The sequence below is a fragment of the Athene cunicularia genome (genome assembly GCF_003259725.1).
Source record: "Athene cunicularia isolate RWA chromosome 4 unlocalized genomic scaffold, athCun1 chr4_part3, whole genome shotgun sequence".
Taxonomy (NCBI): Eukaryota; Metazoa; Chordata; class Aves; order Strigiformes; family Strigidae; genus Athene; species Athene cunicularia.
Window position 1 is genome coordinate 6,177,975 of NW_020799100.1, and position 15,877 is coordinate 6,193,851.

General features: G+C 40.4%; 1 protein-coding gene across 1 annotated transcript in view; it reads left to right on the plus strand.

Moving 5' to 3' along the window:
- GRIA3 (glutamate ionotropic receptor AMPA type subunit 3) overlaps positions 1–15,877 on the plus strand; it is a 163,153-nt gene that overhangs the window by 81,824 nt on the left and 65,452 nt on the right. Inside the window, exon 6 of the mRNA XM_026848517.1 lies at positions 15,818–15,871. Coding sequence (XP_026704318.1) covers positions 15,818–15,871 — 54 coding nt within the window. The remainder of the gene's footprint in view (positions 1–15,817; positions 15,872–15,877) is intronic.

Here is a 15,877-nt window from a genome sequence, read left to right on the forward strand (position 1 = left end):
CTAAAAATATCTTCTGGCAGCAATTTCCTGAGGTTTGTTAACTGATACTCAAAAGCAATGACATGTTTCTGCAGGGAAAGTCAGTAATGGTGGACCCCAGGATGATAGCTGAACAATTACTGGTTTTAGGTTTTTCCTTCCATTTCCTCTGCTTACCTTATTATCTTCTCATAAAGGAGGTAAAAAAACCTCCCAAATATGTGTGGTATTTAATCCAGCTAGCCAGTTTATTCAAGCAAGTGGTGAGTTGTCTTCTTTTTAGCCAACTGTGTTTGCTGATAGCATACTATTGAGGGGAAAGATAACTCTGGATTTGCATATTTCAAATCTAGGGGTTTATTACAGTTTAGAAAGTCAAATTGGTGCTTTGTGCGGAGTCTAGAAAGCCTGCTCAGCTAAGAGCATGTTAACAGCATGCTGACTGCACAGCTGCAGGTGGCTCTGAAGAGCTTTTTCCCAGTGAGAGCAAAGGGAAGCCAAGACTCTATACCTGTTACAGCAGAGTACTGATGAACAAACTCTATCCTACAGAGGGCTGGCATAGGCTGCCTCAGCCCAGCTGCCTTTCCATCCCTCTCCTTTTTTTGGCCTCCTCAGGAGCACATCTTCAAAGGTCAGCCCTCCCATCATCTTCTGGGAGAGATGCCTCCCTCCAGAAATGGAGTTTGCTGTGGTCACTGTGGGGATGTGTGGCATGTGCCTTTTCATTTTCCCAGGAACAACGGCATCATTTGCCAGTGACCCTGGATTTCAGAAGCTTAAACAGGACTTACTCAAGAACCAGTGTCATAGTAGAAATAAACAGACTGTAAGCCATTAAATAGTCTACACACATGCTGAGTTTGCTATCAGACTTTTGGGCTCTTGGCCAAGCCATTCAGCAAGCTTGTCAGTTCTCTGCTTCAGAAACTGCATATAGTGGCTTTGTATTAGTGCTTGGATTAAGTAGGAGTGACCTGTTCTCCTGTATCAGGCTGGTGTGTGCTGTTCTCTTCCTTTGATGATTTTTTTTAGCCAGGTCAAACCAGGGTATACCTCTCTTCCAAAAGTATAGGCTTATCTAAAGACAATTATGCATCTGAGGCTTTTCTTCAGAGACTTCAAGTTCTGCTGGAATATTCTGTACTTGCCTCCAGCAACATACAGATATGTGAGTCAGTGACCTTGAGTATTCCATATGCTTTAACATCTGGCACATCTGTATATCCCTATGTTTCCAAGATCTGAAACCTGTCATATGAAGTATTTCTCTTCTCAGGGCTGGCTGGTACTCAGGAAGGGATCTCTCCCAGCTCTCTCCCCCTGGTATGTAAATGTAAGATAGAGAAAAGAGGACACCTCAGCTCCTGCTCTGCCTGGGTAACATTGTTTTGTGCCAGGTTTCACTCTGCAGCACATCTGGTTTCATTCCCCTTCCACGGAATCTTGTGATGGACCCCATATTGTGTCCTAGAGGTGGATACCCTGCCCAGATCACCTCTGGCCCTGTCTCTTCAGCTGCAGAGTAAGGGGAAGCAGAGAGATTAATAGTCATTCTGTAAGTTACCATCTGTTTGTTCACTTACCCTATAGTTCTATAACCACTGAGTATGTGGATCCATATCCCTCCTTGCACAACAAAACTATATCCAATTTAATCATCTAGTGGCCTCTCAAGCACATAGATAGCAACACTTACGTCATGTGAAATTCATAAGCTCCCCACACTTCTTGTCCCTTGATGCTAAAATATTCCTTCACAGATAGATATAAAATTTTGTTCTCATAAACAGAAGAACATTTTCTTCTGAGAACTAACAGTAAGCTTTAGCCTGTTCAACCGTGTATTTAGAAACATGTTTTTGAGTTAAGAAATAGGTTTTTCTTATTCCCAAGATAACAAGCTGTATTTCAGACTAGAGTGGCTTTATGTCCATTTAGAAGAAAATCTCCTGAGGGAAAATAAGGAGGAAGAAACTCCATTCAGGATCATAATGGTGAAACTTTACAAAAGACCTGTTTATTCCAGAGGCTGCATTCTTTTATCAAAAGGACACTATCTTCAAACATAGTCATAAAAGTTAGGTTTCAAGCCAATGTCTGTATTGAGTGGAGGCATCTCACAAAGCAGAAGCAATATTAAAGTCCCCAAAATTTTACAATAACAGTCAAACTGTCAAAGAAGACTTGGAGTAAAGCATCCCTAGGATTAAGAATGGTAATCTGATTGACTGAACTCTGTCTGGTGCAAGCACTGACTTGACCTTTGGGTCTGAAATTTTGATATTAGGAAAATGGTCTGGAGGTTTTCAGTAAAGCCACAGCTGCATCCCTCTGCAGAGCTGTTCAGATCTCAGGGGAGTGTGCTGAAACAGCTTTCACATTTGGGGTGTCATAAGTATAAACACAAAACTGCAGTATTCGGTTGATCAATAATCATTTAAAAAAACAAGAAGGAAGAGTGTAAGTGAAGAAAATCAACAGTGCTTTCATGTAAGCTTCTTGGTTTATGTGTTACATTATAAATAGGTAGTCTGGTGAGGGTTTGCCTGTGTTTTCTGTAACAATTAAAAATATTATAACTGCCTATAAACACTGTGGTGTGCTTGAAGGAGGAGCAGAGGCTATGGGTAGCTTCAGCTTCTGCTTTGCTTCTGAAGCCCAGTGGTGCCGTGTCCTCTAAAGGGGCTGCGCTGCATGGAGCACAGCCTCCAGAGCCCTGTGCCCCTGCCGCCTTCTCCAGGGCTCCGTGCCGTGGCAGTGGCAGCCTGATTTTATCCTCTGGAGCTGGACAGAGCAGAGGGAGGGTGTTCAGCTGAGTACAGTGTACAGTGTAATGTCACTCAGATACTGGTACAGTTCATTTTTACATTTCCAATGAACTAGAAACTTAAAATTTAGGACATTTCTTCATTAGTTGCCTGTGAGTATTGTTGAAACCATGGTTTAAGCACAATGAAAGGTCACTTTTCCTTCATATCCAGTGAGTTTCAGCAGCTCACAGGTCCATACGGGCATGTGGGGAGGAAAGGAGAATTACTTAGGTCAGTCATCCTCAGGACCATAGCTAGCAGAAAGTAAGTAAAAAATGGGCATATGTCAGAAGTGACAGCTGTATCTGCCTTAAAGGGCCTGCTCCTATCAGCTGTAAAACTAATAAAGGGTCAGAGATGGATTGCTAAAGCAGAGAGAAGTAACATCTTGAATTAATCTACCCCATGTATAGTGCATTTCGGTCATACCTGAGGAGAGAATTTCTAGCTTCTAAATAGTAATGTCTCTCCAAAGCCGTCATCCAGACTTCATAAAGCAGGGCAGGTTCCAAATGACAGGAATTTAACAAAGTATTAGTCATCCTGCAGAATGACTGAGGTAATGGCACACAAGGCTTAAAAGTGTTCAGAAGACATTAAAGCACAGTTTTAAAGGTATCTGATTAGTAATAATAATAATTAATACAAAATGTCTCACCATAAATGTGCAAGCTGCTGTGTATAGAAGACCACTGCCAAGCAACTCTGGTTGCTTATGCCAGAGGCATATGAACCTGAAGTCACCATTAGAGTTTTTATTTTTCTGTGATAGTAGCAATTACTCATTTTATGTTTTATGATAATTCATGGAATATAAATGCACACACCAATGCATCCACTTTTGGTATTTTGCATATTTTTACCACAACATTTGTAGTACATTTTTATGCAGTTACAGGCATATTTGTATGGCAACCTCTGCATTGCCATTAAATGTACAAAGAACCAAAATGTTTTCTCAGTTACACTGCTGCAAGTATAGAGTCAACCATTATCCTGGAGACAATATTTAAATTGATACCGTTGTGCTCATGGAGAGATTGTATTTGCTTTGAACTTCAGTTAATAGGTAGCTGTAAAAGCACAATTTGCCGCATAGTTCACCTTTCTTTGCAGCTTTTCAGTCCGCAGAGTTTGTGCATGTGTGTTTGCCATTAGAAAGCCCTCTGAGGGTCCCACTCATTATTTGGCCTGTGTCCACACTGTATGGGCTGCTCCTGCAGCTGGCACTAAGTGTTACCCTTGTTGACAGTCTCAGTAGAAATAGAAAAGTTGAGTCTCGGGGCCATTGCAGTAGCCTCTCACTCCTGTATTTGATGTACTTTGGAAGCAAATGTACACACTGATGCTTCTCATGCCCTGCCTGGACTGTGGGGAGAGGATTTGGTCTTTCTTTAGCTGTACTGGGATTTTTCGAAAACAACATTCACAAGAAGTATTTTAAAGATACAGAGGGAAAGGGAGAGCTGGCTAGAATTTGCTCAACATGTGATCTCCTGAGTTTTCTTTCTCACTGTATTTGTCCATCTCCCCATCCCTAATAGCTCTGGGATCTTTGTCACCTCTTCTAAGCCCCTGGCTGATTTTACAATCCCTCACTCACACATCTCTTCCAGGTTTTAGAAGTCAGTGTTGTAGAGAAGTTGCTTTGTTACAGTCCTAGCATTTAATGTGGTTCTTTCTTCTCCATATAAAGGATAAACCCTTTCATCTTAGCAGACATTACCTTAATTTCTGCATCTGTCTCTCAAATAGTTTAATGCTTGAAACTCTGCTTCTAACCAAAGGCTTTCCTTAATTAGTTTCCAAGGCAACCATCTTGGCGACAATTCAGATGAACCAACTGCAGGGAGAGGAAGGAAACACACTATCAAAATGAATAGTAATAGCACAATACCACTGTGCAAACAGGCGTTGTACATCACCAGAGACAGCGTGATAGTTCTGGTATCTCATAAGTTCATTTACAAAGGGAAGAAGTCCTAACTCAGTAAGAGAAAAGCCGCACAAGAGCGTATGTCTTTTTTTCACAGCTGACTAAGCCAAGATTAATGGTTTTGGTGTGATATGAATCACATATCTGGGGGAAGAAGAGAACCATTTTCAGGGCCCCTCATGCACCAAGATGTTCCCAAGTGCATTTCATAAGGCACTGTTCAAATAGCAAGATACCCAGAGTGGGAACACCTCACCGTGCTTTTTTAGCCCACATGCTGGGGGTGAGGTATATAAGACACTAGAAACTGATAGCTGCAACCTTACAGGGGGAAGTCCCTCAACAGGAGGTACCTAGGTGTGACCCAGAGCTATGGTGCACTCGCTGTGGGCTACAGATGGGCTTGGATCAGGCCGTAATATGGCAAAGTACCATCCCAGTGCAAATCACTCACTGCTTGTAATAATGCATTCATTCCTGTCTCATCCCACCTTCATACCAGCACAATGCCACTGGCCTCTGTGGAGCAGATTAAGGAGACCAAGGGCAGCCTGGGCTAAATTTATAAAGAATCAGGCCTGATAAGTCATCTGCTAAACCTCAAATACAAACTCATCCCACAGTATTCAACCAGTAACATGGAAAACAGCATAACAATTTTAGAGGAAGTTAGGGTTCCCAAGCTTAAAAAAAGCTCATGTTACTAAATTAAATTTGTTCATGTCACACTATGGGTGTGCATATATAGGTATAATGTTGTATGTACTACTGGAAGCTCATTCTTCCAAGGCATGTGATGAATAAGATTATCAACAATATACATAGACCTTTAAAAATACCCTGAGTATCTTCTGCCCTGGGAGAATGCATGTAAAGAATCAGAAGAGAAAAATATTGCTGTAACTTTATTACCTCATGTGAGTAAAAGAGCTTCCCCTGCTGCATAAACTACGTCTAGTAAAAATAAATTAACTCTTCGTAATCTTAGTTTATGGTTTATGCACCAAGTTATATGGGGAATATTGCAGAGTGCTGTTTAGAGTGAAGCAGAGTAAACATTTCAAACTCCTTCAAAGAAGTGAAAAGACCAAATTGAATGCAATTCTAGTCACAGTAAAATTCAATTTATAATAAAAAAAATATAAGCAAAAGTAACCTTGTTTTTCCTAGAGGAGGTTGCACTGATTTATTATTTTTCTTAATTTCATAGGGCATTAGAAAGGAAAGAAAATGCTCAAAACAGAAAAAAAGAAGAGAATTATTATTATTATTCTTCATTATTTTTCAGTCTGCTTGAAGGCAGTGCTCTGCAGTACAAAATCCCTTCCAAAAGATTCTCATGTGAGCATTGGGACTGAATTACTGCGACACTTCTGGGTTATATCCAAATAATAGTTAGAAGTGATCCTGACATGCAGTAATGGTTTATATAAGCAGAATTCTGTTTCCAAGGACTCTTGTTCAATTCCAGGGAACAATACTGGGATTTTACTCTGACATGCTGATGGGAGGTATGGAGAAAATGGGAAATTTATGTATGTTACGATGAAAACTGTGTGCCTCAGTTTACCTAATGTCTCAGGGCTTGGTGTTGGGACCATTTCTGTTCAACATCTTTATTGATGATCTTGATAAGGACGTAGAGTGTATTATCAGTAAATTCGCAGATGACACCAAGTTAAGAGGGAGGCTCTACAGAGAAACTTGGATAGGTTGGATCGGTGGCCAACATTAACAGGATGAGTTTCAACAAGGCCAAGTGCCAGGTCCTGTACTTGGGCCACAACAACCCCATGCAAGGCTTGGGGAGGAGTGGCTGGAGAGCTGTGTGGGAGAGAAGGATCTGGGGGTTCTAACTGACAAGCAAGCGAACATGAGCCGGCAGTGTGCCCAGATGGCCAAAAAAGCCAACAGCAGCCTGGCTTGTATTAGAAATAGTGTGACCTGCGGAAGGAGGGAGGTGATGGTCCCCCTGTGCTCTGCACTGGTGAGGCCACACCGGGAGTATTGTGTCCAGTTTTGGGCACCTCAATACGAGAGAGATATTGAAGTGCTGGAGCAAGTGCAGAGGAGGGCAACAAAGATGGTGAAGGTCTGAAGAACACATCCTTTGAGGAGAGATTGAGAGAACTGGGACTGTTCGGTTTGAGGAGGAGAAAGCTGAGGGGAGACCTCATCACTCTCTACAGCTACCTGAAAGGACATTGTAGAGAGGTTGGTGCTGGTCTCTTCTCATAGGTGTTTAGTGATCAAACAAGAGGGAACAGCTTTAAACTCCAACAGGGGATGTTTAGACTGGACATTAGGAAAAAATTTTTCACAGAAAGAGTGGTTAGACAGTGGAATAGGCTGCCCAGAGAGGTGGTGGAGTCACCATCCCTGGATGTGTTTAAGGGTCGTTTAGATGAGATGCTGGGGGATATGGTGTAGGGGAGAACTTTGTAGAGTAAGGCTGATTATTGGACTCGATGATCCCAAGGGTCTTTTCCAACCTGAATGATTCTGTGATTCTATTCTGTGATTCTATGAATTCCTTGTTGTGCTTTGGTTGTGCATGGCTTTTGTTTTACTATTAACAAATTATCTATTTACCTAATAATTGTCTTTATCTCAACCCACAAGTTTTCTTGCTTTTACCCTTCTGATTCTCTTCCTCATCTCACCAGAAGGGAGGGAGCAATCAGATGTGTAGAGCTTAGTTGCCGTAAAGGTTTAAACCATGACAAGAACAGAACTTTTGCTTTATTAGTCTCACTCAAGAAGCTAAAGAATTCATTAATGAAAAATTTCTACAACACATTTTTTCAAGGAAGATCTCTGGGAACGAGTATCTTCTCTTGAGACTATCTTGGCAAAATGAGGGGCAAAGATCTTGGCAATTTTGAGTATCCATTTCATACGCTATGAAGAATTTTTGTTACGATTGTAACAGCCCCCCATATCTGATCTTATTTTTTGTGAAATAGCTTCAAGTGATGTAGGGTAGCTTAAGTTTTGATTGATTTTGATGTGAAGGTCTCTGTATTGAAGGACATGTGAAAACAGATGCAATCCTGAGAGATATAACACTTCTTTCATCTGTCTGAACAAAGAGAAGATTTTGATATAAGGAAAAGTTTATTTAATGAATTAAGCTCAGCTAAAAGAGTAAATAATTGTGATTATGAATGTCAGTTACCAAGGATCATAAAACTCTTCATCTCAGTGTCCTCCAGGGCCTGATGGTTTGCAATAGAATACGTCCTTTAATAATGTGTGCCATCAGATTAGTTAATCTGAAAATATTACTAAATCACACGAAGGAAAATGAATTTAGGAAAATTGTTTCAGGGCACAGAAAATTCACAGAAAACTTTGTCATCACACTGAAAGAAATTACGAGAAAGTATCTTGCCCTCAGAACCTATGTTGCAGTTTGTAATTTTTTTCCTAAGTAATTTCTAATGTAACCTTTTATGCACAAATTGAATGCATATTCCACTACAAAATCTTCAATCAGCAAATGTCAGATTAGTTATGGGAAAATAAGGTTTAGCCATATGGAGGGAGAACGAAATACAATACAGCTTTCAGATGTTGCATTTAATTACCCTCCAAGGACTAACATGCACAACCATCATCTATCTGGAGATGGCCTAAAAGTAAAATTTCACTTTTGATGTGACTGTCATCAAGGAGAGAGGCAAGGGAAAGAAGGGCACAAGAATGGGGCCAAAGAGGGAGGAACTTTAATAAAACGTTTCAGAGGCATCTCAGATCCCTGCTTCCATCATGCGCATTTTTGTCCCCTTCTTCTAGGAGATTCTGCTTCTCTAGATTATCTCCCATGAGAGATACATTGCAGAAGAGCCAAAAGCTGTCTGAAGAATGTTTTATAAGCCCAAGCAAAAGACCTTGATACTCTGCTATAAAGTAGAATTTTGGTTATGAGGTGTAGTCACAAACATATTTACTGCACAAAAATACAAAATCCAGCAATTGGGACTCTGTATGGATTTGTGACATTCCCTAAAGGACATGAAGCCTCTGAAATGGTGAATGAATTAATCTCAACTATATATGCAGTTACTTTTATCTGAAACAAATAATACCTGTGTGGAATCTTTAGCTTAATATTTAATACATTCTTCCTTTAATATTTAAGTCAAATTAATATAGAACTCATTCTTCATATAAATGAAATCATTGTTTACTGCATATTTTGCAGCATCTCAATCCCTGGTGTCCAGATTCCCATCCCATTAATACTAAGTGAAGAAATAAATCACCTTCCCTGGGTTTCACTGGAGTTAAAATCATGAAGTTTTGACCCCGTGTAGGAGGGAAGATGCTTCTACAGAACGTGGAAATGGCTTTATTTCTGTGAAATTAAGGCAAGACAAGTGTCACTCGTTTGGCTGTGACAGACCACCACTAGTTATGATGTATCTTTTGCCACTGTAGGATTGATGTTCCTTTGGAACCTCATACATTGGTACTGGTTTTGTTGGTGTAATAGAAAGAGACACAATCATGACACCAAAAAAGCCATTTTTTATAAATTTACTGAAGGAAGATTGAGCCTTGTCTAGTGTTTATATTCCTCAAAGGGAACTCAGTCTTTCTGCAGGAGCATGTGTGTAAATTGGAAAACAGGAGTGGGCTCTTCAAACTTACAGTCAAATGGATCTGCTGAGGTTCCAAAGGATCTTATATTTACTGTGGCATCTCGTTAGATGAGGAAAATCCTGTTCACATTTCAGGAGAGCTTTTTTTTTTCTGTTCTCCTCATATTTATCCTACTCGGACCTGGAAAATTTACATGACAAGGGGTGACCTGTGCAAAGTAAACAGAGAGGAATGATTATGTATGGCTGTCAAATGCTGTTGCAACTTTGCACACATAATAACACTGTAGAAGGTAACTGCACTGCGGTCAGCAGTGCACTGACCCCAGAGAACTGAAGTGCAGTGGCTGCAAGCCCCATGAGCAGCTCCCCTACTGCACCAGGGCTCTACAGGAGCAGGAGGGAGGCCGGGGAGAGGACTTTGTTTCCCAGGTGAAGGAAGGGCTTCTTCAGTTTCTCGTTTTCCTGAGTGGTAGAAACAGAGCTGAGATGCAGTACATTGCAGATGCCACTCAAGATAAGCTAAACATCCTTGCTAACATACTGACGAACTTTTGGGGCCATGACTTCAGCTTTTATTCAACTAATTAGATTGTCACCCTGATACGCTGTTCCTGTCCTTTCTTAAGTGTGTCGTGAACACCAACAGTGCCACTGGTCCAATAGGGTGCTGCATCACAGGGCACAACTTTTCAATCATTCAGTCCAATATCAGGTAGGACTTGCTCAGATCTAAGATAAGCTTTAAGTAACTCCATCCTCAGAACAGAAATGCTGTCAGTAGGGATGGAAACTAGCAAACGCCTGACCTGGTACACAGGAGAGAAGACAGTGTGCTCCACAGCAATTTAAGCTTGCCAGACAGTTGTTGCTTGTGCTTGATACCAGTGCTTTTCCACAAAGTGCAATCAACACTGATAGCTGATCCTGACAATGCTGTTGAATTTCTTTCAGTCCTGAGTCCGTTTATATGTTTCATTTGTTTGCTGCTGAAAAGAAAGAATTGTGCCATCACTTCTGGCATTTGCACACTGCTTTAAAGGCAAAGGTGTCATAATTGTATTTCTATAGAAAGGTATAAAGGCACATTACTGCTCAACTGGAGGTAGGTAAGCTCTCCTGTCCTCAGAAACTTACACGTATACTTAAAAATCAGTAGAAATGCTTGAAGTGTGGGCTTTTTGCAAAATTGGAACTAAAATTAATGCATGAATAACCTCAACAAAGACAACAAAATCCTTTTTTACTCTGAGCTTATAGGAAATCTCATTTTTCTTGCTGTCTTTTTAAAACCCAGGAAAGAAGAGTTCTATAGTTAAGCTGCCTCATTGTTCCCAGCTATGGTTGAAATGGAAAGACACATTACAGCAGGTCAGATCTCTGCCTGTCATTCCATTTAAGTGGCATATTTCTGCCACTTGTCAGGTATGAAAAGCACAGTAAAAATCTTTAGACCTTCTTTGTGGCAATACTGCCTGTCAGCATCAGTATTTTATGTTATGGAAAGATCTCATAGAGTCGTAAAATATCAGGGTGTTGAGCTATGGATAGGTAGTCTGTACTTTTGTGATCTGATTTTTTCCTTTATTTTTTCATTTGTAAATAAAGTATAATAAATAACTGATTAAACAGACTAGAATGACCAGATGGCAGTGGATTCCAATGAAGGAAAGATGAGCTCCAAACAGGTATTAATTGGACATGGTAATTTTCTTTGCTGCCAAAATTGCAGTATCTACTTCTCTAGGCAAAAGTGCAAGCATATCCTCTTAGCTTGTATTTTTTAATGACTCTTTAAATCAAAGCTCACAGAGGCAGTAAGGTGGATTTAAAAGTGACTGAACTGCTGGGCTTAGACCGTTGTGATCAGCAACACAAAAACCAGCTGGAGGCTAGTTACTATTTGGAGTACCCTAAGGGTACTTTGGGCGAATACTGTTTAACCTCCGTATTAATGATCTGAAGGTTATGGGATGGAGTGCACTCTCAGCAAGTTTGCAGATGATACCAAATTAGGAGTGTTTGATACACCAGGTGGTTGTGCAGTCATGCTTTGACAGGCTGATGAAGTGGATGCAGGGGAACTTCATGAAGTTCAACAAAGGGAAATGCAAAGCCCTGCACCTGGGGAAGAATAACCCCATGCACCAGTACAAACTGGGTAGAAGTTTCCTGGCTGGAAAGCCGCTCTGCAGAGAAGGATCTTGGGGTCCTGGCAGACAAGTTGGGCACAAGCCAGCACTGCACTCTCACAGCAAAGACCAACTGCATCCTGGGCTGCATAGGATTATCGTGGTCAGCAGGTCAACAGAAGTGAGCCTTCCCCTCTACTCAGCACTGCTGAGGCCGCATCTGAAGTGCCATTTACAGTTCTGGGCTCACCAGTATAGGAGAGAAGTGGACATCCTGGAGCAAGTCCAGTGAAGGGCCCCTATGATGATTAAGAGACTGGAGCATCTGACATACAAGGAAAGTCTGAGAGAACTTGGAATGCGTAGCCTGGAAAGGAGAAAGCTCAGGGGAGATACTAATACTCTCTGCAAATACCTGGTGGGAAGGAATGAAGAAGATGGGAGTCAGACTCTTCTTGGAAAGTCTCACTGAGTTTCAGTCTCAGTAGTGCCCAGCGACAAGAGGCAAGGACACAAGCTGAAATGCAGGAAATGCATAAGAAAAATAATCTTTACTGTGAGGGTGGTCAGACACTGAAACAGGCTGCCTAAGGAGCTTGTGGAATCTCTGTCTTTGGGGATATTCAAAACCTGACTGGTCACGGTCCTGAGCAGCCTGCTCTAGCTGCCTCTGCTTTGAGCTAGGGGGTTGGAATAGACAATCTCTAGAGGCCTCTGCCGACCTCATCTGTTCTGTGATTTCCTCCATCCATAAAAGAATTATCTTTCCCTCTTATGCATCAGAGACAAGCCATTGGTATTTTTAAAAGACAAAAGATGACTGCTCAGTCCCACCTATCAAACTTGCACTATTCTTCCATCACTCGGTTTCTTTTGAGCCCACAGAGTCTTGTCATTCTTTCCTTGCCTCTGGTCTGTTACTACTGTTCACCTACACATTCTGTTCTTACCATTCTAGTTCATCATCAAGTCCTTGGAGAAACGTTCCAGTGAAACCTCTGGATCTGTCTCCATCACTACTGTTTAAAATGGTTACCCTGCCTTGACTTTCGTCCAAGTTAACCTGTCTCCTCATAATGTTCCCTTAACTCCAGTGTTTAATTTTCATGGACAAAAAAACAGATCCATGTTCTAGTCCAGGAAGTAGTTGTGGTTGTAATTTGAGTAGGGAATAAGTCAGATGGTAACAGTAATTGTGAGGTTAGTATTGAAGTTATTTTGCTTCTTGTTCACTGTCCTTCCTCTTAGGTATTCTGTAGACTTTGAACTACATCATGAGAGAATCATCATTATTGCTTTAGAAATATCATGATGCTCCATACCAATTTAATATTAGACAGTTAATTTCTATAATGCTTTGTTCTAAAATTGTAAGGAAAATGTAACAGCTAAGACAAAAAATTAGAGTTGCCGATGTATTATCATGATGATTGATGCACTGGAAACCGAGTTGTCTTTATGCTTTCAGTCAGAAAATAACTTCTCCAGGCAAATGAAAAACTAAAATTGGCAATACTGACTTAATTTCTCAGACCTGGCATATAGATCTGTACTTCCTGTAATCCTGGTGCTGGACAGCAGATTTGACTTTCATTTTAAAACCAGATACATTTAAATTATGTTCCCTCTTTGTTTTCTCTTAATTAATTGGAAATATCCAAAGAGTTAATTAAAAATACAAACTTTATTTGATTCTGTATCAAACCTGACATTATGATCTTTTTATCTACAAGGCAAGAATTATGTAGGATCAGAAGTCTGAATTATTCATGATAGTTTCCAGCCATTTTTTCTCTCTTCCTTTGTTCAGTATAAAATCTTATAAGCTTTTCTTTCAGTCAAGGTGAAAGCAATATTAAGTCTCGGAAGTGAAACTTACCAAAGACATGTAGCTCTGTGAAATCCTTGTCCTGTAATCCTGGCTTTCTATTCAGCACCACTATTCAATATCCCACTTTCTATATAAGCTTCACAATATATAAGCAGTTGATGAGATTTATTTGTTATACTCCTGTTTTCTTTCTTCATAAAAAAAGGTTTATCCATCCCTTTTCTCCCCTAGGAGTAACATTGATGTCTGTGATTGTTTCTGCTGGATTTGCTAATCTGGCAGCTCCATTCAAGATGCTGGACAGTTGGTAGAAGGTGGAAAGGGAGAGAGGAAGGAGGAGAGTTGTGCTTGTTAAGATAGAGGATGGCCTGTGTAGTGTATTTTGAAAACATTGTTAAGATCCAGCTAAATATTTATGAACTAACATGGTTGATCATGTGGGTAGATATACTGGCAGGCCACTTCTGAAAGTGCTTTATAAATTAAGTCCTGACTGTAGTGTGTTGGATCTCTCTAAGGGACTAAACAGAATTATTCTGGTCATTTTGGACACATGACAACAGATGAGATGGAAGTTGAGTCTGATCTATGCTAATGAATCCTACATTTCCTATTTGCAGTATTGCTCCTGATGCCTGTAGCAGCTCCATGTATGTTTTTCTTAAAGCCTGCAACTTCATCTGTTGTGGTATTTTTCTCTTCAATAAACACATTTCTGGATAGAAATGTAAAAGCTTTCTTATTTGTTATTAAGGTTAGAACAACAAAGAGTATTGTTGTTAAATAAGTTCTTTGTTTCTAACCTTTTAAAAGTAAATCGTTGCCTTTAAGGTGAAATTAAAACATATAGAGAATTCAGTATGCAAATAACATGCACACCAGATGATCTGAAGGAAGCCTGCACATTTTCGTAGAAAACAAATCTGAGTGTAGGAAAGCAGATGCTTTCTACCAACAGAGTGTACATACAGTTCTCAAGAGGACCCGAACAGCAATTTATTTTCAGACTGCTGGAAGTATGCAGATTCCTACAGAATTAAATGTAAATTTAAAAGAAATGGCATCTATTAAGTACAAGACAACCCAAAGAGGCAATTGGGAACTTAATAATTTAATCAAGAACTTTAACAGTCTCAGCAGTATATCTAAAGTCAGTGACTCAAATGTCATCTGTTTTTAGCAAAGACGTAAGTGGTCATGTTGAAAAGATGTCTTCTATAGTATGGCATTTGGAATGTTTATCTGTGACCATGGAGAAGTACGTTAGTATGGCATGTATAGATTTTCAGATGATTCTTCATCAAAAAAGCGTCATCTGTTCACTTGAGCTGCTCATAGGGTATAGTCAGTGATACACCTCTGGTGTAACGCCAGCCTTATGCTTGCTATTTTTAACTTTTATTAGTTTAACCCAGCAAGTCTGGTTAAGTTTGATTCTGTCCTGACACAGACACGTAATCACCACAAGTATTAATTAAATTCTTACTGCTGGACATTGTTCCACTTGATGGCTGTGGGACTGGATGGCTGTTACTCAGATTATAATCTGAAGGCAAGGGAATAGTGCTAAATGAAGTGACGCAGTCTTGGACAGGGGGGTATTGCTGGTGAGCTGGCAGCCAGCTGCATAGACGTGGGAATTGTGTTTTTCCCTCTTTTCTGTGAAAGTGGAATATTACTGGAGTGGAGATGAGCACACAAGATGGCAGAATTCAGGCTTGCCAGGCAGTGCTGCTTCCACTTCTCCCTGTTATCCTTACAGAATCTGGCTGCTCAGTTCATCCTGCTGCTTTTTTGTCTCTTAGTGATTCCATTTAAAGATTCCATTTGTACAGAAGGATGCCCAAGTGGTATCAAGAAGGGCAGGAGATGTTGGTTTAATGGAATGTGCAACATCACATTTAGTATAAATTTTGGCGAAACGTGTAAGGTCAGATGTGTCTGTTTAGATGCAGTGGAAACAATAAATTTTCAGACCTTTTGAAAGCTGCCAAAAGACAATGAAGGTCACTGCTTATAGCTTCAGGAATTTAAGCATTCATATATGGCAAGGCTTGGCCAGGGTACTCATGGCAGGAGACCTCGTGAACAACTTGGAGCCCACTGAGCTCCAACGTGCTGGTACAGTTAAATAAACAGTGGCAGGGCTCTGTCACCCGCTTCTCATGCACTCCACAACCAAGGAACAAAGTAAACAGTTACGATTTTACCTTGTTTCAGAACAGAAATGCTTAAACTCATAACTAAAATTAACCTGGTCAGCAGGGGACATAATGATCACAAGGGTGGGTTTGCCAGGTAGGGTCATCTGTGCAAGCAGAGTTTTCTCAGCCTTTGAGTCACTCTTCTTTGTGCTCTGCTCATGTGTTTCAAAAACATAAATGACTGCATCATGTCTATAAAGCCACGGGTCTGTAATACTCAAGTTGCCCATGGATTGGGCATAGAGGGGTACCAAAATGTTCATTCTCTGGTGTTTTCCCAACTGAATAATACGTAAATTTTTTTTCTATACACAGGTTGTAATCCTTGGCAAACATTCTAGAGGCTATCACTACATGTTAGCTAACCTGGTAAGA